Genomic DNA, 23,944 nt, shown 5'->3' on the forward strand with positions numbered 1-23,944 from the left:
TCGGCCGCGGGGGTGCCCCGGGACCGCCCCCCGGCCCCCGTCCTGCCTTCTCCCGCCCTCCTCGGAGTGCAGGGGAGCGATGGACTCACGGCCCCACGCCACAGAGACCTCAGAGAGCGGGGTTCTGCCGCTGCCTGCCCCCCTTCCCATATCCCCCTCCCCGTAATGGCGCTTTCTTTCCAAATAACGTGTTTTCCAGGCTCGTACGTTTCTTATATATATATATATTTTTAAGTGTATTTCTTTTGAGAGAAAGAGAGAAAGCACGAGTTGGGGAGGGGGCAGAGAGAGGGAGAGAGAGAATCCCAAGCAGGCTCCACACTGTCCGCACAGGGCCCAGCGCAGGGCTTGAACCCGCAAACCGCGAGATCACGGCCTGAGCGGAAGTCGGATGTTTAACAACTGAGCCACCTGGGCGCCCCAATATTCTTAGATTAAGAAGAACCTCTGATGGTTCACTTTCCCGTGTTCTCTGAGTAGGGATGTACTCCCGGGTTGGTGGTGGAAAGGGCTGAAGCCTCGTAGGTGGCAGAGGGAAGGAGGCCAGGAGGCCGGATCTCAGTCGCCCTGCAGGTAACCCGGAGTCACTCAGGTGGGGGGCGGGGGGTCCACCTGGCACACTGTCACCAGCGGGGCCTCTGGACCAGGGTTCCATAGAGCCCCAGGTCTGTTAGGGCCCCCTGACACCACCCCAACTTCCCTAACTGGTTCTAGAAGGCTGTGTGTGCCCTCAGCTCCTGAGCGGCTGCCTTCTGGTGTCGACCTGTGGCCAGTACACTTGGCTGTGGTGAGATAGGCATTCTGGAATCGTCCTCCAAACTGCTCTGCTGGCCTCGCAAACTGAGGAGGCAGCTCATTCCCGAGCTGCCTCTAACCAAAACTTTAGGACGTGTTCGGCCCACGTGAGCCCAGTTCCTTTTGGCCTGTGCAGTGTCGAAACCAAAGTTGATGTCATTTTTATTTATGCGTTTGAGTAGCCATCCATCTACCCACTCTTCCTCGTGCGTTTCCTCCAAGGGCCTTCTTCATAAACCTCAAATTCTTTTTGATGTTTTCTCTTTCCCTGTCTCTGTATCTTGCCTTTTTCTCTGCGCGGCTGAAAATCACAGGGTTTTTGTGGGGGAAGATCTCACTCTATTTCAGGTCTGTGGGAGCCTTAAAACAATTTCTGGAAGCGTTCCCCCTGCCGTGCTGTGAATGTGCTGGGCTCGTTATGATTTCCAGGTGTTTGTGATGCTCTTTCTGACGCCGAGAAAGTTCTTCCCTCCTCTCTGCCTTAGCAGACTTACCGAGTCTCCTGGGCCCAGTGCAGGGCCCATGGGCCGTGGCGGTTCCCGCTTTCCCCCCCCCCCCCCCCCCCCACTATTTATAGGGCAGCCGAGTGCCAGTCTTTCTTGTCCCCAGTTGTGTCTTGACCTTCCAAACAGGAGGTGGGATCCTTTGGGGATGCAGGCCCTGCCCTCCACAGGCCTTGCAGGACCAAATACAGGGCCAGGCACATTCGTTTTTGCTGCGCTAAATATTTGCTTGGTTGAAAATGAACCAAACTGGGGCCCTTCCGGCTGGATGCAAGGGGTAAAATACAGTATTCTGACCATCCTTGGGGCCAGACATTCGAAGAGCCCCTGGAGGAAGCTGTGGGCTGAGTATCTCTCAAGAACCAAACAGCCGGCTGCTTGGATGATTGCTATTTAACAGCTGCAGGATAAGGTTGCTGAAGATCCTTCTAGTCCCGGGACCAGGCCAGCCTTAGCCAGGGTTATATTCATGTGTGTTGTGTGCTGCTGTGAACCGGCCTCGTGCTGTCTGCCTTCTGAAACTGCAGGATCGGATACCCTGAGACCTGTGCCCAGGGCGGTCACCATGTGCGCGTGTGTCTCTGGAGCCCGGGGTGGCTTGGGGGCACACTGTGGCCCCTGCTAGCCAATTCTGAGACTATAGGCCTGTCCCTTCCCGGCCAATTTTGAGATTATAGGCCTGTCCCTTCCCAGCCCAGGCATGGGTGCCCTGAGGGGGCCTGGCACCTTCCTGAGCCAGAAGTGGCTGGACGGCAACCCACGCGGGCAGCTCGGCCTTCCTCCCTTGCGTGGTTCAGGTGCGCAGTGAGGAGACCAGGACCGCTGAGAGCCCGGGGACAACGTTCGCTTTATTCTTGCCCCCACGTCTGTTCTTTGTTTCCGGGTTGGCGAGGCCGAGAGAAAGAAGAGAGTCCCAAGATAAGTCTTCCTTTGGGGAAGGGCTCCTTGGTCGTGTTGGAGGGTTTTTTCCCCTCTCTCCTTTTTTCCTTTTTTTTTTTTAACATATCCTTTGTGTTTGATTTTTTTGTGTTTACCTTTGTGTTTGTGAGGTTGTGTCTTCTTTTGGGTTACCGTCTTGGTATCCAGTGCCTTTTGTGTTGGTCAGGATCCCAGCAGGAAACGAGTCCTGTGTTCTAGAAGGGCAGTTGAGGACGACCGGATGCGGGGACTGTGGATGGCGTGTGGTCAGGGTGCAGGGACGTGACAGGACTGGTAACAGCAGTGGGAAACTGGTATCAGCCGAGGGCCGAGGAGAGGGTGTGGGCCTCGGAGCCCAGAGGTGAGGGCACGGGCAGGCAGGGGGCCTCCTCCTTCTCTTGCTCAGGCCTCCAGGTTGGCCAAACAAACCCAACGCTGGGAACAGAGGCCTGGATGGTGTGTGGTTTATAAGAGGGGTGGAAAGGCGTAGGAGGGGTGGAAAGTGGGTCTTGGGGGCAAACAGAACTCCCAGTACACTCCGCCCAAAGGACAGGAACCCGAGGCAGAGGGAACGTCCCAGGGCCCTCGGATCCGTTTTCCCGTTGGCTGATAATCAGATGGCATTTTCCTCTCCTTCTGCCTTCTCCTGACTGTGGGCACCGTTGAGTCAGCTCTGTGTCCGTAGGCACGAGAGAGTCAGGCGAGGGGGATGAAATCATGAACTGCAGCGTGTGACTGATTTTGAACATGATTAGGTCTTCCTGTTAGCTGGGGGCTCCTACAAGTCCTTGTACCCCCTTCCTTTGCAGAGAAGCAGCTGGATCCTGCGTGCCCTGGAAAGCACTGGCCTTGCTGTGTGGGGCGGGACCTTCCGCCCCACGGGCCTGCCGGGGTGAGGGGCGTCTTCCCCTGACCTCCAGCATCGGCCACGGTATGCTTGGCTCCCACACTGCTTCTCTTCTCAGCGATGCATCTGCCTCCTGGAGAGGCTTCCTGTCCTCCTTGACTGAAGAAGCTAGAATTTCTTTCTTTTTTAAAAACTTTTATTTAAGTCCCCCCTTAGTTGACATCTAGCGTAATAATGGCTTCAGGAGTAGAATTTAGCGATTCATCCCTTACGTATAGCACCCAGTGCACATCCCAGCAAGTGCCCTCCCTAATGCCCATCCCCCATTTGCCCCCCCCACCCCACCCCCGCCCCCTGCCGGCCTGCCAGCAGCCCTCAGTTTGTTCTCTGTGTCTTATGGTTTGTCTCCCTCTCGGTTTTTATCTTATTTTTCCTTCCACTTCCTATGTCCATCTGTTTGTTTCTTAAATTCCACACAGGAGCGAAATCACACGGTTATTTGTCTTTCTCTGACTGACTTATTTCACTTGGCACAATACACTCTGCTTCCATCCACGTTGCTGCAAATGGCAGGCTTTCATTCTTTTTCATCGCCGAGTAATACTCCACTGTATATATTTACCACATTCTTCACGCATCCGTCGATGGACATCTGGGCTCTTTCCATACTTTGGCTGTTGTCGCTAGCGCAGCCGTAAACATGGGGGTGAGTGCATGCGCCCCTTTGAATCAGCAGTTTGTACCCTTTGCATAAATAGTCGTGCAATCGCTGGGCCATAGGGTAGTTCTATTTTTAGTTTTCGGAGGGACCTCCACGCTGTTTTCCAGAGTGGCCGCCCCAGCTTGCGTCGCCACCGACCACGCAAAAGAGAGCCTCTTTGTCCGCATCCTCGCCAACATCTGTGGTTGCCTGAGTTGTTCATGCTAGCCTTTCTGACGGGTGTCAGGTGGTATCTCACTGAGGTTCGGATTTGCATTTCCCTGGTGATGAGTGATGCTGAGCATCTTTCCATGTGTCTGTTAGCCATCTGGATGTCCGAAGACGCTAGAAACCGTAAAGGTGTCCTGGTTTTCCAGCTTTTCTGCTCCGTGAAAAGTCCCTGCTTGGGCTCTGGAACGGTCATTTGGATGGAAGGTGATGGCCCAGTGAGTTTGGCCATCTGGCACCCCAGAGCCTCAGGGCCCCTCTGAAGGGTCTACACGCTGCCTGCTGAGGGCGGTTGGAACAGTTCTCCAGCACGTGTGGGTGGTTCTGCTCCTGGCTGCCAAGCGTCCCTTCCACGTCCTGCTCCCTCACACATACTCTGCCCCCGACACGCACCCTCTGCCCCGCCATCTCTGGAGCCTTTCCCTTCCAGCAAATTGCGACCCTCCAGGATGAGTTGAAGCTTTCGCAGAGCCTTCAGAAAGCTGACGGCTCTCAGTCTACCGGTAACCCACGCAGCCACAAGTCGCGCGCACGTCTGTCCGCACGCGTGTGTATACCCGAGTGCCAAACAGAGAGATGCGTCATGTCCTCAAAAGTGGGGACAGGTTCCGTAGGAGGATATTTTCGGGGAGGGATTATAGAAGTAAATAAATGGATGCTTTGCCTTTCCTCTCCCCTGACCGACTGCCACGCCCCAAAATGAGCTTGTCATGCACAGAAGGGGACTCAGGAAGTACACTTGGGGAGCGGAGAGATGCTGGCCGGTGGGCAGCCCGGCGGAGAGAGAAGTGGTTTTCCGGCATGGGTAGTTTTCACGCAGAGGTTGCTTTGGTGAGGCCTGCGATGAAATACCAACGCGCCCCTGAGTTTAGGTAAACGCACACAGACTGGAGGTACGCTGGCTTTCTGAAGATGAGGGAGGGAGGGCAGTTTTCTGTACTGTGGCTTCGGAGGGGGTGAGTAGGACACGCTTCTCCAGTAGGCCTGATGGCGCAGGGAATACGCGGGCAGCGAAAGGACTCCTTTCTGCCCTTTTCCCCTTTCCCCCTCTGCTCAAATGGAGCACCACGGTGGTGGGGGAGGGGGTGTCCATTCTGCTACAGTGGCTCCAAATGGGGTTTCGAATATTCTATGAGCCCACAGAGTCAGCAAGGCGTGAGGGCCCGTGGCCGGCAGCCTCTTCAGCCCTCCCGTTCATAAGCGTAAGACGGGCAGGGCCAGGTGTAACGTCCACGTGCGTCCCAACAACAGAAAAACTGAAGGGGGCCACACTGAACCCTTCCAGTCTGTTGCTGTTTTAAGTGGAATTCCAGGTAGCACTGATGGGAGGTTGAGAGGATAGCGTCCACGTCGCAGTCGCTAAGTATTGTCCTCCAGTCTGCCCTTGTCAGACCGTGTTCTGACGTCACCTGGGAACTTGTCGGCAACGCAGAAACTCCGGCCCTGCCCCAAACCCGCTAAATCAGAATTCACCCGTCGGTAGGATCCCGGGTAACTAGTTTGTTCACTAAAGGTCCCAAAACACCGGTGGAGAACGAGTTGGTACACTTTTTCTGTCAATGGCCAGACGGTCGGTACGTTAGACTGTGCGAGCCATTACGGTCCCCGATGCATCTTGTCGTTTTGGCGTTGGAGTCCAGGAGCAGCCGTGGACAATATGTGAGTGAGTGAGCATGGCAGGTCCCAATAAAACTTTAGTTACGACAGGTGGTGGGCCAGAGTCCAGCGTAGTCTACTGGCCCCTCATCTAGGGCGCTGGGGAGGGTTCTTGGAATCCCGTGGCTTCCCACAGTCTTCATTTCGATGAAATTCAGCCACACCCCCCAATTCACAGTTGAGCTTGACCTTGGACTTGGGGGAGACGTGTAGCAGATTCCTAAATTGAGCCAAAAGTCTCCTCCCAAAAGCTTTGGCTTTTAAAGACGCAAAACTTTGAGCACTCCTTGGAGCCTGTTTTTGTTATCCCATTTCTTTCTACCTTAGAGTCTTGTCATTGAACGCATCGTAATAAGCATGTCATAAAGAAATAGAGATAGGTGAAATAAGTGTAAACATCGCCTCGGGAATCCCGCGTCTGGAAGGACGTGACGATGTGGAGGAGAGCCAGAGGCTGGGTGTCGGCCACAAGGCCACAGGCGTCAGATTCACGTCAGGGGCAGATTTTAAAGAGAGATTGTTCGGCCCGGGATACGAGGAGGTTGTGGGCCAACATGAGCATGGTCTGGAATACCTGCAGAAATAGTGTGTGTTTTCTTTTGTTTCTCACAGGGACAGAAGGCAGATCAATAGGCTCCGATAGAATGTAGGTAAATTTTGAGTCCGTGAGGGAAAGAACTTTTTAGCGGTTGGGGCTGCCCAGCAGGGGAGAGGTGTTCCCTGAAGACAGGTGGGCATGTCTAGCTAGAGGTCAGGGCCCCTGCTGGAGATCCCTCCACCAAGTGAGAGTTTGCCCTGGGGACCTTCGGCCACTAATAATAATAATTATTATTATAATTATATATATATTATATTATATAATTATAATTATATTATAATTATATATTATAATTATATATTATATATAATTATTATTATATATAATATATAATATATATAATTATTATTATTGTAATAAGATGATTATAAATGTATTTAACATATATAAATATAGAGATTAAATGTATATCTTATAAATATATAAAATAAAAATTAAGTTACTGTTTATTTTTTTTATTTTTATTTAAAAAAAAAGTTTTTTGGGGGGCACCTAGGTGGCTCAGTGGGTTAAGTGTCCCACTTCAGCCCAGGTCTTGATCTGACAGTTCGTGGGTTCGAGCCCCGCGTCAGGCTCTGTGCTGACAGCTCGGAGCCTGCTTCGGATTCCCTGTCTCCCTCTCTCTCTCTGCCCCTCCCCCCACTCACGCGCGCTCTCTCTCTCTCTCTCTCTCTCTCAAAAATAAGATAAAAAAATTTTTTTTTAAGTTTTTTTTTTTTTTTAATGTTTATGTATTTTTGAGAGAGAGAGAGGGAGACACAGAATCCGAAGCAGGCTCCAGGCTCCGAGCTGTCAGCACAGAACCCGGTGCGGGGCTCGAACTCACGGCCTGTGAGATCATGACCTGAGCTGAACGCAGACACTTAACCGACTGAGCCACCCAGGTGCCCCTTCAGTTCCTTTTTCAAATTTCCATTTACTAAATACCTACTATATGTCAGGGCCTGGGCTAAGTGCCTTGCCTACGGCTTCTTACTTAGTTCTCCCCAAATCGCTGGTGTAAATATTGAAACTGCTACCCTTTTATAGATGAGGAGACCCAGGATCAGAAAGGAAACGTGACTTAGCCAAGGTCACACAGCTGGTCAAAGGCAGAGACTAGGATTGAGCCCAAATCTGATGCCCCCCCCCCCCCCCGAGCTCAGCTTCTCTGCTCCCTCGTTCCTGGCAGGTGCTACACGAACCCCTGATTGACGAGGACCCCGTGTTCATCGCCACGTGCACAGAGCGGGAACTGCGAAAGAGGAAAAAGCGGAAATTCAGCCTCTGGGTCAGGCAGTGTTCTTCCACCGGCTTCATCATCCAGGTGAGCCCCGGGCTGGGCCCAGGGAGGCCAAGGGAAGACGGTTCTCGCAGTGACTGATGAGCCGGCTCACTCCCCCTCCTCGTGGGCCTTCCCCAGAAGCTCCGGCGGGGCTGCTCCCCCCTCACTGGGGCGGCCAGCACCTCCCTGCCCGCCCTTCCTGTCCTGTCCAGCCCTTCTGGTTCAGTTAACAGCAGCAAACACTGATCAAGGCTCGGGCCCTGACAGCGTCGGCCAGAGACTTCACCAAAAGAGTGGGGCACACGAGGTGACCGCCGTCTCTCTCGGGAACCCACCGTGTGGTGGTCCCGGAAGCCCCCTCCCGCCCCCGACCTGCCAGGCGTCTGTCCTACTGCCCTGTATTGAGGAAGCCTTCTTCACAGGCCACCAACAGCCAGCTGCTTAAATTACGCTTGGTCAGGAGCGCGGGCGGCCCTTCGAGCCGTCATTGCCACCTGCTCCCTGGCTCTGCCGTGGTCCAGGCAGGTGCTGACACGGGTTTCAGAAGCGGTGGCCGACCTCCGCTACAGGGGAGGTGTGAGGTGTTCACCTGCCGGGATCGGCCAGGGTGCCGACTGCACAAAAGGAGGAGGTGGGGGCCGGCGAACACCGGATGTGGCACCCGAGGGACAGATCCCGGCTCCGGCTGGTTTCTCCGGCCGCGCTGTTCGGGATACCTTCCCCAGCTGTCAGGCCCGCCGGCCCTGCGGTCACGGCTGACTCCGCCTCGCTGCCCCTGCCTGGCTGCGGCCCCAGGCCCCAGGCACAGGGGTCTTGCCCTCCCTTCTCCCCCTGAGCCAGAGGAGGATTCATGGGAAGATTCAGTTGAGCATCCCTTTGTCCCAGCAGGGAAAGTGCATGTGCTTCAGGCAAACATATCTGCTCAGAGGGACCATCCTAGTCTCCCTGCGGGCTCAGGGGACCCTCAGCTCAGCCTGGGGCTGGGATCTCCAGCTGGACCCCAGACTCGAGTGGTCTTGAGCACAGGCTTCGGGCAGTTGCCAGAATGGACCTGTCGCACAGCAGGATTTACTCTGGATGTGCAGCCTGGGCCCTCTGTCCCTGCACAGCCTCTGGTGGCCCGTGCCACCTCAGTAGTGTCCTTTGCAGTGAGGCTCCCTGGGGACAGGGGAGGGAGGTTCACTCTGTGCAACCCCTCCTCGGGAACATTCAGTTCTTTGAATAGATACTTCCTGAGAACCTGTTGCCTGCAGCACTGGGCCCAGCACTGGGACGTGGAGGCACAGTCCTGCTTTCTCAGAGATCTGGCACATTCGGCACTGTGTCTCCAAGCTCATCACGCTCCCCCTGGGCAGCTTGGCCCCAGTCTCCAGCCGCTGGGTCTGTGGAGCCCCAGCTACAGCCGAGTGATCAGGACAGTGGCTGTGCTTCGTAATCCTCGGCCCCACTGCCGTCTGTCTGCATTCCAGGTGGAAGTGGCACTTTCCGGCACTTTCCGGCACTTGTACGGCTCCCAGGGCGGTCTGTCGTCAGCTCTGCAGGGTGCGAGGTGCCGGGGGGGAGGGTGCCCGCTCTACCTCACTCCCTTCCTGACTCCGGCCTTTCTGGTTTTACCCCCTGACATCAGCGGGGCTCAGAGGTCGTGATGATTCGTTTTATGTGTCTGTTTGGCCAGGCCACAGTACGGAGATATGTGGCCCAACACTATTCTTGATGTTTCTGTGAAGGTGTGTTTCGGATGAGATTAACAGATGGGTAGACTCTTGAGTAAAGTAGATAACTCTCTGTCAGGGGTGGGCCTCATCTAATCAGTCAAAGGCCTTAACGCGGGGGCGGGGGGGTGGGGAACCTGACCTACATTAAAGAAGAGGGAAATCTGCCAGAAAAGTGCCTTTGGATTTGACCTGCAACTTTTTCCTGGGTCTTCTGGCTCACCAGCCTTTTCTACTGGACTTACCGTGCCTCTCTAATCATGTGAGCCAATTCCTTAAAATAAATACCCATCTCTCTTAATAGAGAGAAGTGATACACACACACACACACACACACGCGCGCACACACACACACACACACACACACACCCCTACCTCCAACTGGTTCTACTGCCGAGGGTTTTCCTGCAGTCCCCCTGGCGTAGAGGTGACCGTTCTAGTCGGAGAGACAGATGCATTAAAACCACTCGTAAATACAGCGTGACAGGTGCAGCATTAGAAATGTGCGTACAACGTTATGGGGCCACGGCAGGGCACCTGGGGGCCAGGAGAGGCTCCCCGAGGCGGACAGAGCAGGGCGTGTGATGTGCCCGCGCAGAAGGCAGTGGGTAGAAGGGCTGGGGCAGGAGCCAATGTCACTCACCGCAGGCCCGGCGCTGAGGGGCGCCCGCTGAGCCTAATACGACACTCTGAGCAGTACACGTGGGAAGACCCAAGCTCCCAGACAGTAAGTCGTTTGTCCCAAGACCCAAGGCTGAGAGGCTGTGGGCTGGCGGTCCCCCCGCACTGTGGCCTGTCTGCAGCCCGCGTCCTGCTCCCCAGGGCCCTCTGAGGAAGGGAGGAAGAGAGAACAGCCCGGCGCGGGGCGTTCTCTTCCCTCACATACGGGTGTCTAAATGGAAAGGATTTCCATGACTCCCCTTTCGAGCGCCCATTTCATCTCGGCAGTGGACACCCGTCGAGGCTAAGGGAGGCCCGTTTTCTCCCTCGCGAGCCTGCACCCCGGCACGTACTCCAGCAGTCTCGTGGAGGATCCGGAGGCTTTTCGACTCCAGGTTTCAAGAGCAGTGGAAGGAGCAGGCAGGGATCGAGATCCCGAAAATCCTGACACATAGCTGCCCCTGGGGTCCCAGACACGTTGTAACCACATGAGACCGCAGCGAATGCCTTCTTTTTTCGGTACAGCCACCGCCGTTTCCAGGCTAGAGGCTTATGGGGCGCTCCGGGGTGTATACTCTGTGTCCCATGTCGCAGGCCGGCCAAGAACTGTCCCCAGCCCCAACACGCCCTCTAGCCGAGGCCGTTTGCAGAGGGTCTCTCAGAAAGGGCTCCAGCTAAGGGGACGGGCCCCACTTACCCTTCGTGTGCACCCTCCCTGTGAGCGGGGGAGACTGAGGAGATTCATACAGACGATGAGACTTCCAGTTTCAGGGGACAGTCAGTCCTGTCATTGAGAGGTTGGAATTCCTTAGTCTGAGACATTAAGTTAGCTCCTCTTGGAAGCCCTGTGGCCTTTCTGTGGGGTCAGAAGGAGACTGTCCGTGCAGAGTGTTGTTCTGTCTACTCCGTCAGAAGGATTGGGAATCCAATGGGGAAAAAACTGGCCAACGCTTCAGTTAATGTTATATTGACCCGTGAGATTCTTTGAGGAAAGCAAGGGTCTACTAATTTAAAAAAAAAAAAAAAAAAGGTAGGGGCGCCTGGGTGGCTCAGTCGGCTGAGCGTCCGGCTTCGGCTCAGGTCATGATCTCACGGTTTGTGAGTTGGAGCCCCGCGTCGGGCTCTGGGCTGACAGCTTGGAGCCTGGAGCCTGTTTCGGATTCTGTGTCTCTCTCTGCTCCTCCCCTGCTCATGCTCTGTCTCTGTCTCTCAAAATAAATAAACAAACATTAAAAAAAAATTTTTTTTAAATGGTATAGTCAAAAAAAGCAGATTTCTCTTATTTGAATGTGTCGATCTAGCCACCTGCCTCTGTGGTGTGAGACCTGGGGTTCCCCGTGAGGATGTTGGCAGGCAGGAGAGCCCCAAGAAGGGGGTGGCAGGGCACCAAATGCCTGCCAAGTGCGCTGTCCGTGAGCTTCAAGGGACACAGGGATGCTCTGCCCAAAGTGGAGAGGCCAGACCGTCCCCAGGGGGTCGAATGACTGCCGTGTTGAGCAGGGACAGAGCCGTTCTAAATGACAAGCCGCGGTCTCCTGCTGAGTGAACTAACATTCACTGGAGGTGGACGGACTTCAGAAGCCAGAATTCAAGATAGAATCTCCCAGATGAAAGGACCCCTGGTTCCCACCCCCTGTATGTCTCTAAACGTGTCCAGGCAGCGCCCCGATGCACGTCGGTGAGGGGTACTCGGAAGGAGGTCCTCTACCCTGTGTTGTTGGACCAGCTGATCTGAAAGTGTCTCTCCTCCCTTCAGCCCGATGTGTGGATTCACGACGATGGCCACCTCAGGGCTTCCGGAAAGGGTACTTTGCTTCGGTGCCAGGCTCTCTGCCCAGGCCCTTTACCGGCTTTACTCGCTTTCTCTTCACCGCAGCCTTACGACACAGGCAGTGTTCCTGCCCCTTCCACGGTGAGGAACTGAGGCACAGGGAGGGAAGCTACCTCGCCCAAGGGGTCAGCCATAAAGCGCCAGACCTGGGATTAAACCCGGCCTTTCTGGCCCCAGACCCCACCTTCTTAACCACCAGGCTGCCTGGGGGAATTTTCTCACGTGAGACAAAAACCTCGCATCTCTTCTCTTACCCAGCTTGCTTGTTGTTTCATTGATGGTTTTAGCATCAACTGTCCCCCATCTCCCTTAGTTTGAGACCTACTTTTCATGTGGAAAGGACTTGAGGAACTTGCAGGAAGGGGTGTCTCTTCTTATTTGGTTTTTAGTCTTTTAACAGGATTCGCTCGAAATGCCAGGATCCGAGTGGGATTAATTAACCGGAGTGGATTTTGCTTCTGGAGTCAAAAGCCGGGCAGCACAGGGCCCTCGTCCATCTGTTTCCTTGTGCGCGCTGGGGACCCGCTCTTCCGTCCTGGCCACCTTGGAGGTGGTTATGTCACAGGGTGGAATTGGCTGGGGTGCGAGACATCTGTCACATCATCTCTGAGTGTCCTTGAGCAAGTGGCTGAGAATCATCTCCTCCTCAGTCTTCCTGAGTGGGGTTACTTTGCCCTGCCCTCCTCACCGTGTAGGGGTTCAGAGGTGACAGTAAATATCCAGTGGCCCTGTACGTGCATCAGGCACTGACTGGACCAGACTGAACCCTGGCTTTCTCCGCAAGGAGCTTAGACTCTACAACCACACGGAAGTGAACGGGTGCAAAGACCCACAGGATGCTCGCCCCCGCCCCCCACCCCCCTGCCCGCAAGCCTCCCCAAGATTTGTGCTTTGGAATGAAACAAAAGCGAGTTTCTTGCAAGGGTCAGTTGTGCTGAAGGCGCACAGTTAGAGAAGAACCACCTTGGCGCACGGGCCTTTCCCAGCCGCAGTCGAGGTAAGAGGCCACGTGAGAGGAAATTGGTAGCACAAGGCGGCAATAAGGGGGCGGGTGGCAGACTTTGCTGGAAAATAACCGGGATGAACAAACCGAGGGTGGCATAAGGCAGCACCGTCCAGTCGGACTTTCCATGACAGCGGCTACCAGCCCACGTGACTGTTGAGAACTTGAAATGCGACGGGTGTGACTGAGGAATTGCATTTTTCATTTTACTTAATTTCGGTTAAATAAAACCAGCCACACGTGCCTAGGGGGCGTAGAGCGCGCACATAGAGCTTTGCTATTTAAAAAAAAAAAAAAAAAAAAAAGATTTTGACATACACAGCTTTCATCACAGGCAGTGGCCTTTTGCGAGGTACATAGCGTATTATTATCCTTACAAATGAGGAAACCAAGGCTCAGTGCAATTAAGTTACTGGCCCCAAACCACACAAGCCAGTAAACGGCAGAGCCCCAGCCCATCAAACCCAGCACCGATGCCTTTACCGTCTCCTTGCAGTAGGCCCCGTTCCTCCCCTGGTAAGGGAATATCACTTCAATTTTACGGACACCAGTGGCTGTCCCCTGTCCAACCCCCGGGGTGTCCCACATCTCCATACGCTCATTCTGCATAATTTCAGCCAGTGCACACCATGCCCTCCCGCACTGCTCCCCCCACCCCCGACCCCATGAGGGGTCCACCCTCCACCCTCTCCAAGCACAGCTTGTCAACTGGAGGTTCGAGCAAAGGATCACAGACCCCGATCCTGAGTGACTTGCCAGTCCCCGGAGATGCCCTGCTCCTACAGATACGCCACGGCAACAGGGGAAGCCTGATTCTCTTCCGTTCTGGAAAAGAAGTAGGGCCAGGGATCAAGACCAGCAGAGATGAACCAGGTTCTCCCCGGGACGGGGAGAGTGCCAGAACCCCAGTGACAGCTTCGTGGGGGCGTCGTAATGAGCTCTGAATCCATCCGTCGTCATAGCTGTCACCGGTGTGCTGAGAAGGTGCGGTGGGGGTGGGGCAGGAGAGCTGGGCCCCCCTGCTCCAGGTCTTGAGGCCTTTCAGAAGCAGGCTGAGACAGTTACGTGTTATGTGTGTCCCCCAAGGTGGTTTCCTAAGGCCCTTTCCGTTGTGGTGACAGCATGAAACACGCCACGTTAGCAGTCGCATCCCGGGGCAAAGCGTCCTGCCGTGTATTGACCGATTTTCTTTTCTTTTCTTCCTGTATATATCTGAAAGTTAGTTAGTTAGTTAGTTAGTTTCTTGCTCCTAGGAGCAAGAAAAACTTTTGTTAGGAGGAAATGAAAAGCTTGGCAATGAAAACATAACAGTTTTCTGCCCTAAAGACCTTTGTCAGACAAGCTCGTGGCTCAGATAGTAAAGCGTCTGCAGCAAATTCACATTCCCAGGGGCGGGCAGTGCCCTGTGCTCTCCGTGCTGCTGGGACTATTTCAGTGTAATGATGCTGTCTCCACATGTGTCCAGGGAGAGACGGGACCCCTTGGGAGCCACACCAGCCTGCAATTACACACCTAAATGAAGGCTGTTTCCTCCGGCGCTGCCTCTCGGAGGCTCTTACGGAAAGTGCCCGGCACAGTGTAGGAGTGGATGTGTGGGTCTCCAGCGATGCTGCCTTTCTCAGATTACTGATCTTTAGGGCAGGCTCGCAGATCCGGACACAATCCATGCGTGTGTCTTCAGCCGTCACAGCAGTGGCGGAGTTGGGATGAGATTCCATTGTAGGCTCTGGGGTTTTTTCATAGAATCACCGATTTATTCGTTCAGCTGAGTCTGAATTGATATCTCTGACCAGCTGAAGTAATTCAGTCCAAGCAAACCCAGGCCAGTGGGATACTGGACCAGAGGGCCCGTCGGACAAGCAGCACCTGCCAGGCTGGGCCCTTCCTCTCTTGGCCAGGTTTTAACTGCCCAGCTGACAGTTCCTTCTAAATTGTGCCCCTTGAACCTGTTGGGATGAGCACCGGGTGTTGTATGGAAACCGATTTGGCAATAAATTTCATGTTAAAAAATAAATAAATTGTGCCCCTTGACTGGGACTTTCGAAGTTACATTTTTTATGTTACTTATTTAAATGTAGATCCTAGTATATAATCAGTTGTTTTTTTTTTTAATGTTTGTTTGTTTTTGAGAGACGGAGACAGTGCATGAGTGGGGGAGGGGTAGAGATGGAGAGGGAGACACAGAATCCGGAGCAGGCTCCAGGCTCTGAGCTGTCAGCACAGAACCCAATGTGGGGCTTGAACCCACGGGCCGCGCGATCATGACCTGAGCCGAAGTCGGACGCTCAACCGGCCACCCAGGTGCCCCTGTAATCACTTTAAAAGTAAGCTCATGCTGGGGGGCGTGGGGGGATAGATATGGCGGAGGGAGATTAAGAGGCACAAACTTCCGGGCACCTGGGTGGCTCAGTCGGTTAAGCGTCCGACTCTTGGTTTCGGCTCAGGTCAGGATCTCCTAGTTCGTGAGTTCAAGTCCCGCGTAGTTCGTGAGTTCGAGTCCCGCATCGGACTCTGTGCTGAGAGTGGACAGCCTGCTTGGGACTCTCCCCCTGTCTCTGCACTTCCCCCACTTGTGCTCACGCTTTCTCTCTCTCTCTCTCTCAACGTAAACTAAAAAAAAAAAAAAGGTACAAACTTCCAGTTATAAAATAAGTAAGTCGTGGGGATGAAAAAGTACAGCATAGGAATATAGACAGTAATCGTGTAATAATTTTGGATGGTAACACGTGGTGGTTACCCTTCTCGTGATGATCAGTATACCTAAAACTAATACCTGTATAATGTCAACAGCCACTAACTTAGATCCGGGTTGTCTTGGGGAGCAAATCCTGCGAGTTCCAAATGCACCTGTGCGTGAGTGAGCCCAACAGGGAAGTTCTTCTGTAGTTATATTTCGTCTGTTTGTGATGAAATTATAGTTTAGCATCCCAAAACGTAAACATTTCAAAATGTCTGTGATACCAACGTATAGAGATAGCCACTTGAGGATACAGTCAATGTATTTATATAAACACACACGCACCCCATTTTATAATGTAGATACTTAATTAGAAGGGTATCGTGGACCTTTTTACTATGTTATTAAATAATTTTTGGAGATCATGATTTTAAAAGACATTGCACTGGATTCCATTATACCGACAGATAGTAATTTGAATCAGCCTCCTTTTCGTGTGAGTAATTAGGTTGTTGCTAATTTTTTTGCCGTTATAAAAAAAATTCTGGGGCGCCTGGGTGGCTCAGTCGGTTGAGTGTCCGACTTTGGCTCAGGTCATGATCTCACGGCTCATGGGTTCGAGCCCCATGTCGGGCTTTGAGCTGACGGCTCAGAGCCTGGAGCCTGTTTCGGATTCTGTGTCTCCTTCTCTCTCTCTGCACCCCCCCTCACACTCGGCCTGTCTCTCAAAAATAAATAAACATCAAAAAAAAAATTCTGAGATACATGGTTATATATATATGTGTGTGTGTGTGTGTGTGTGTGTGTGTGTGTGTGTGTATACACACACACACACACACATATATGTAAATGTATACACACACATATATATATATGTATATATATACATAAATATACGTATATATATAGGCAGGCCCTTGGGTACATTTCTGATTGTTACATTAGATCTAATCTGCATTTCTGATTGTTGTGTTAGATTTAATCTCTAAAAGTGGAACCTATCAGTAAAATAGCAGGTTTTTACTGGTTTTTACTTCGGCTCACATTTTTCGTTCATGCTACAGAATCACCCTGCAAAAAGATTGTACCAGCTTAACATTGCCAGTGGTGATGAGTGGTCTGTCACCAGTAACGGGGGGTTTGAATGTAAGGAAGATGGTGTATTGTTGGTCCACACGTTGTATGTTGAGATCAGTCTGTCTTCCAGGGAATAAAGCCAACATCATCTCCACTCTGCTGGTCTTTTTTTTTTTTTTTTAATGTTTATTTATTTTGAGAGAGAGAACAAGCGAGCAAGGGAGGTGCAGAGAGAGAGGGGGAGAGAGAGAGAGAGATTGAGAATGCCAAGCAGGTTCCACGCTGTCCGTGCAGAGCCTGATGCGGGGCTCGAACCCATGAACCATAAGATCATGACCTGAGCCAAAACCGAGGCAGACACTTGACTGACTGAGCCACCCAGGTGCCCCTCCATTCTGCTGGTCTTAATAACATAGGCCAGCACTCCGTCTATCAGCTACGGTGTCGGAGGTCTTGGGAGCCTTAGAAATGATGCTTTTGTTTTTTGTTTTTAGAAATGCTGCTTTTGAAGTTAATATGTGGGTAGTAGGCACAACTCTTAAGACGCTCAAGAGATTCCCGCCCCTGGTATGCACATACCTTCTCCACTCAAACACTAGTCCAGGCATTGCCGAGGGAGTTTTGATTTTGTGGGTATAATTATGGTCCCAAATCAGTTGATCTGAAAAAGGCAATTATCCTGGTGGGTCTGACATAATTAGGTGAGCCTTTTAAAGGAAACGGCCTCTTCCCACCGAAGAGATTTTTGCAGGGAGGGATTCATCCCGAGGGAGGGTTTGCAAGGCAGGCTTTGAAGGTGGAGGGGCCACGTGGTAAGGGGCGCAGGTGGCCCGGGGGAGCTGAAGGCAGTCCCCGCTCGCGGCTGGCAGGGAAACAGGACCTCAGTCCGCCAGCCACAAGGGAACAAGCTGAGTGAGCCCGAAGGAGGATCCCAACTGCCAGCTTGAGAACACAGCCGGCTGACACACTGATTGCGGCCTTGTGACACCAGGAGCAGAAAACTCCCCCGTGCCACGCCCGCACTTCCGATCCACAGAACTGCGAGCTAATGAATGGGTATTGTTTAAGCCACTAAGCTCGGGGGAATTGTAATGCCACAAAAACAGATCCAGGATTTCTTCAGCTAGGTTGCGGGACCTTCTGGATCATTTCCTCCTCCTTAACACATTTGACCCCTTTACCACTCTCTTCTCATTCTCCTTCTCTGACCCTTCCTTTCTGTGTTTCTCTGGGAGCCCCTTGCCCGTGGCCGCCTCCCCCCCACCCTAAATGCTGGGGCTCCCCAGCTCAGCCACTCTTGGGATTTCATTGCACCTGTGCACTCTGGACTCTTACTCGTGTGTCCTCATCCTTGACCTTCTCCGATGCGTGTCTCCGATGCCCTGTTTGTGGCTGCTGCTTGCACCCCAGACTCAGCCTGGTCACATGCCGGGCTAGTCCCCACCTCCTCCCGCTGCCGCCACGTTCGTTACCTTTTCACGTCCTATCTCCAAATTTTAGAACGCGTTCCTCGCATCACTGCCTGGATCTGACCTCTCCATAGAGCGGGAATGGTGTCGAGGGCCCGCAACACTTCCAGGCAAAATGTGAAAATGTTTGTTTCCCTTCGATCGGAAGGGGGAGAAAACAAGCTTTGAAGTTGAAGAACGTGCTTTAATACATCATATTAAGGTATCCGTCTGCCTTGACGCCCGTGCAGTTGTAAAATGTGGTTTTAAATATTTGCGTGTGGAGGAAGAGAGGCCCATGGAAGCAGAAGGGCCCGCGAAAGTCACAACACGGTCCTGGTGTCACCTTATTTCTAGAGAAGCAGGTGTCTGCATTGATGGTGGCAGGCATCGCCGTGTAAGCGGGGAGGATGCTTTTTGAGGTGATCCCGGTGGATAGATGTCTTCCGGCTTTGGTGACTGGGAAGGGTTGCACATCACCGGTGATTTGGGGCCACTGCCGTGGCCTCCTCTGCCGTGGCAGGGGGTCGTTTGAGCTCGGAAGTCCCTCCCTTGCCTTCAGCTACTTGCCCCGTGCTCTGGGACTTCCCTCGCGACGAGCAGACGAGGCCAGTTTCTGGAGCGCGGGTGAGGGATTCTCTGGCACCCTGGATCCAGCAGGATCCTCTGGCGGGTCCGTGCAACCCCTGCGTGGCACCCCACACCCGTCCCCGAGGTCATCCGTGCTTCCAGAGAGTCAAAGAGGGAGGGAGAACACACGGCTCTGAGCAACTGAATCTAGTCTGGAAATCAAAGAGGTGATGTTTTGAGGGTGCACCATGCTTTGGAGCCCAGGTTAGCCAGGCACGCGGACAGTCCGCCTTCCAAGGGACCTACTGCAGTGCCGTAGCGATTAGATGAGGCTTCGGCTCACCCAGTGCCGCATCTGGGAAAGCTCCCGGCAGGAAACTATTAGCAAGATGTGATCCTCTCTAGGTTACGATGAGATCCAGGAGAGAAGCAGGATTCTCTGAACCCTTTGCTGTCGGGATTCAAGCAGGGCAGTGTTTTTACTTATTTATTTATTTTTATATTTCATTTATTTATTTAGAGACAGTGGGGGAGGGGCAGAGAGAGCGAAGGAGAGAGAGAAAGAATGCCAAACAGGTCCCACGCTGTTCAGCGCAGAGCCCGACGCGGGGTTCGAACTCACAAACCACAAGATCGTGACCTGAGCCGAAGTCGAGAGTCGGACATTAACCGACAGAGCCACCCCGGCGACCCTGGGGGCAGTGCTGCTCTGATGTAGGGGTCAGACCGGCTCCCGCCAGGCTTTCGTCCTGTGACAGATGATGGGCTGCGTGTTCATCAGGACGGGCCGTGGTCTCCTGTGCAGCTCTGTTGGGGCGTCTGAGGTTGGCGTGTGTGAGGCTCTGGTCCACTCTCTGATTGCCGACGCACTTCGTCTGCATCTGAAGCTCAGACCCAGCGAAACGCGAAAGGGTGTGAAAGAAGTCTCACAGTCTCAGCACCTGTCGAGTCTGGCCTCCCGTAGGTGTTCACGCCTCCCGTCTGGCTTGTCCTGGGGCCTCTCAGTGCCACCCATTCAGAGTGTGGGTCGAGCTGAGTGTTCGTGAGGGCCCTGATGCTTGACCAGAGTGTTCTCCAGCCATTCATGTTCAGGCATCCTGGTTCTGCCCTGGGAAGTTCTTTTCTTTTTTCTTTTTTAATTTTTTTTAATGTTTATTTATTTTTGAGACAGAGAGAGACACAGCATGAACGGGGGAGGGGAAGAGAGAGAGGGAGACACAGAATCGGAAGCAGGCTCCAGGCTCTGAGCCATCAGCCCAGAGCCCGACGCGGGGCTCGAACTCGCCGACCGTGAGATCGTGACCTGAGCTGAAGTCGGACGCTTAACCGACTGAGCCACCCAGGCGCCCCTGCCCTGGGAAGCTCTTAATTGTCATTTCACCAGACAGCGCTCTGGCCCAAAGAGGCGCTTCTTGGGTTCCTGATCCAGGTTTAACACCTCCCCGTCTGTTACGGGCTGAATTGTGTCCCTCAAATTCGTGTGTTAGTCCACACACACACACACACACACACACACACCCGCCCGCTCCCAGGACTACAGAATGTAACTGAATTTGGAGATGGGACCTTTAAAGAATTAATTAATTCGTGTTAAAAAGGTGTCATTGACGGGGGCCCTAATCTGACATGGCTGGTGTCCTTCCAAGAGGAGGAGCTAGGACACAGACGCACGCAGGGAGAAGACGGCCGTCGACGAGCCAAACGGAGAGGCCTTAGGAGAAACCAGCCCCGCTCGCTCCTTGACCTCAGACTTGCAGCGTGCAGGACTGTGAGGAAATACACTTCTGTTTAAGCCGCCAGGTCTGGGTTAGCGGACGAACCCGCCAACCCCTCACGCCTCTCACTAGCCTTGTAAAGAGTAGCATCAGAAGAACCGGGTATGATTTGACCAGAGGAGATAAGACGGTCGCCACCCATGTTATGACGAAGCCAAGATCCCATTGACTTGGCCGGTCATGGCATCCAGTGACCGTCTCCAAAGGCGTTAGTGTTCGTTTTCTCAAACTTTCCTTGCCAAGTCACGTTGCTTGCATCCTTTGCTGGAACGCTGTTGTTTTTTGAACTTGATTGTGGGATTTTACATTTAGTCCTGCTGTGGCCGCCCCCATCCCTCGGGGGGAGGGGCCTTTGGAAACCACGTGGGGTGTCACAGTGGGCCTGAGGGGTTCCAGTGACACATTTCTGATTTCCTGGTGACAAAGCTGGATTTGGGTGGAGGACTTACTTTTGGATGACACTTGGGACAAAGCTAACTGTCCCTACGGTGGATTTCAGGGCACACGGTGCCCAGCGTGGGTATGAGGGGATTTCAGGCAGGATATCTGGGAGAGGCAGGTCTGAATCCGAGCCTCAGGTGGAGAAGTCCACGGTAGTGGCCACGAGAGTGGGGCTTTGCTGACGGAGAGAAGACAGGTTCTGAGAAGACGTCCTAGCTCTGTCAGAAACACATGTGACATGTGACAGAGATGGAGATTGGCTTCTCTGTCCCTGTGTTTTCCTGTCTATCAAAAGAGACTCCTTCTGGGCGTTGAGGTGGAAAAGGCATAGAGGCCCCCAAACGAAATGTCAGCGTTGTGCCAAGTTATCTACGAAGACGTTCTGTATCATCAAGGTGTCAGTCACCTGCCAGGCTGCAAGAAAGTAGGGTCCTCCCTGAGGACCTAGGATCTAGGGTGAGCTTTTGGGACAGGATTAGCCCTCAGAAAATGAGCTGCTTTTAAAATTAGACTTACCCGGGGGCGCCCGCGTGGCTCAGTCGGTTAAGCATCCGACTTCGGCCCAGGTCATGATCACATGGTTCGTGAGTTCGAGCCCCATATCAGGCTCTGTGCTGACAGCTCGGAGCCTGGAGCCTGCTTCGGATTCTGTGTCTCCCTCTCTTTCTCTGCACCTCCCCAGCTCATGCTCGCACTGTCTCTGTCAAAAATAAATAAACTTAAAAAAAATTTTTTTTAATTAGACTTACCCGGGGCACCTGGGTGGCTCAGTCGGTTAGGCCTCCGACTCCTGGTTTCAGCTCAGGTCATGATCTCGTGGTTTGTGAGTTCAAACCCCGCGTCGGGCTCTGTGCTGGCAGCATGGAGCCTGCTTGGGATCCTCTCTCTCCTCCTCCCTCTCTGCCCCTCTCCTGCTCTCTCTCTCTCACTCCCTCTCAGAATAAATAAATAAGCTTTAAGATAAATAAAATTTGACTATATTCACTTTTTCTTTTTCTTTTAATTTTTTTTTTATTCTTTATTTTTGAGAGAGAGGGACAGTGAGAGTGTGAGTGGGGGAGGAACAGAGAGAGAGGGAGGCACAGACTTTGAAGCAAGATCCAGGCTCTGAGCTGTCAGCACAGAACCTGACACGGGGCTTGAACTCACGAACCGCAAGATCATGACGTGAGCCGCAGTCAGACGCTTAACTGACTGAGGCCCCCCAGGCGCCCCTATACTTACTTGTTTTTCATCTGCCTCTGGAACATCAGACACTGTATTTTGCAAGTGGTTCTCTGGCCAAAGACAGGTATTGTGGACGCGCCCAGGTCCTCCCTGGGGCCATGTTGGTTTTGCAGTGCAGAGTATCATTGGCCGTCCTCACGGGCAAGCCTGCTCTCCGCAGTTCGGTGCACTATTCGCTTGTGAAATGCTGCCAGTAAAGGCACCTAGAACATTCCCCAAGATGATCTTTTCTCCCTTAAGGAGAGCAGCAGTTAATGCCCATGTGATAGATTCTTCATGACTCGGTCAGTCATTGGGAGAACCATACTTTTTCTTGAATCTATTCCCGTTCCCTGCGATGAGCCCCTTGGGGATGTCCATGGAAGATGTTCATGGCACAAAGAGTTGAAGAATTGCTTGCTAATTCCGGCCCATCCTCTTTGCTGGTCCTGGCAGCTCAGGTGAGTTTTTAATCCCCGATCCTGTCTCCTCCTCTGCCATGGGAGGCGAACACTACGTCTTCTGCCTGTGCCGTGGCTTCTGGAAGGAATAAGGAGTAATTGCAGATGCACTTTGCGAATTAGAAAGCCGTATTCAAATGGAAAGGTCACAGATAAGTTTATCCCTTACAGGGGACGTGGCCTTTACCTTGTATTTACTGTAAACTCAAGTCCCTCCCGTGCTTCCGGACTGGGGGATGTTTGCATTGACCTCAGCTCCCAAATCCATCACGTGTGAACGTTTGTCCCTTTTTTTTTCTCCTCCCTTGACATTTGCAAACCGAAAAGTCTGGGCTGAGCCACCAGCTAGCTGCCTAGGTTACAGGGTGGCCTTGGGAGTGACTTGGGGCCTCTGCAGGCTGAGGAGGTGATGATGGTGTCATAGGGACCGTGGAACCAGTGGCTCAGGGAAGAGGTGGCCTTCCCGCTCATTTCTGGCCCGGCGACAGCCACCCGTGCCTCCCCGAAGCTTTGGGTCCCAGGCCTGACCCTGCCGGGAGCTCTCTGACTCCTGTGTGTGTCTGTTCAAGATTTACGTCCACCTGAAGGAAGGCGGGGGCCCCGATGGGCTGGATGCGCTGAAGAATAAGCCCCAGCTCCACAGCATGGTCGCCCGAAGCCTGTGCCGGAACGCGGCGGGCAAGAACTACATCATCTTCACGGGGCCCAGCATCACCAGCCTGACCCTGTTCGAGGAGCTGGAAAAGCAAGGTTTGTCGTGTGATGGGCCCGTCCGAGAGGGGCCCCTCGCCCCCAGAGGAGTGATGGGAGAGGTCTGGGGGTACAGGTGCATAGCAACCGGCACAGCCCATGGGCTGCTGGGCCAGGAGGGAACACGCTGGTTTCAGCCCGCCGTGTGCCTGCCACAGGCCTGGACCCTGCCAGGCGCTGGTGATCAGCAGGGATACGGCCACAGGCTTGCGGTCTGGGCGGGGGCGTGTCGGCACAAAGCTCTGTCCAAGTCACATTTGCTTGTGTCGTTTGTTGGGAGACCGTGGCCATTGAGGGGTTCTCCTAGTGTCCTAGTCCATTCGGGCTGCTCTGTCAAATTACCACAGATGGCAGCTTATAAACAGCACACGTTTATTCCCTGTAGGCCTGGAGACTGGAAGTTCAAGATCAGGGCACCAGTGTGGTTGGGTGCAGCTCTCTTTCAGGTTGCCGATCTCACGTGACCGAAAGGATAAGGGAGTTCTCTGGGGTCCCTTTCCTTTTCTTTCTTTTCTTGTCTTTTTTCTTTTTTCTTTTCTTTTCTTTTCCTTTTCTTTTCTTTTCTTTCCTTTTCTTTTCTCTTTTCTTTTCTTCTTTTTTTTTTTAAATGTTTATTTATTCTTGAGAGAGAGGGAGACAGAGCGTGAGTGGCGGGTGGGGGGGTAGAGAGAGAGGGAGACACAGGCTCCGAAGCAGGCTCCAGGGTCCAAGCTGTCAGCACAGAGCCTGACGCAGAGCTTGAACTCACGAACCGTGAGATCATGACCTGAGCCGAAGTTGGATGCTTAACTGACTGAGTCACCCAGGCGCCCCATCTGGGGTCC

General features: G+C 53.2%; 1 protein-coding gene across 1 annotated transcript in view; it reads left to right on the forward strand.

Moving 5' to 3' along the window:
* The window catches only part of PGBD5 (piggyBac transposable element derived 5), a 105,655-nt gene that overhangs the window by 74,689 nt on the left and 7,022 nt on the right, over nucleotides 1-23,944 (forward strand). Inside the window, exons 3-4 of the mRNA XM_049645051.1 lie at nucleotides 7,417-7,551; nucleotides 22,940-23,120. Of these exons, the coding sequence (XP_049501008.1) occupies nucleotides 7,417-7,551; nucleotides 22,940-23,120 (316 nt within the window). The remainder of the gene's footprint in view (nucleotides 1-7,416; nucleotides 7,552-22,939; nucleotides 23,121-23,944) is intronic.

This window comes from Panthera uncia, chromosome D2 (genome assembly GCF_023721935.1).
Source record: "Panthera uncia isolate 11264 chromosome D2, Puncia_PCG_1.0, whole genome shotgun sequence".
NCBI classification, from domain to species: domain Eukaryota; kingdom Metazoa; phylum Chordata; class Mammalia; order Carnivora; family Felidae; genus Panthera; species Panthera uncia.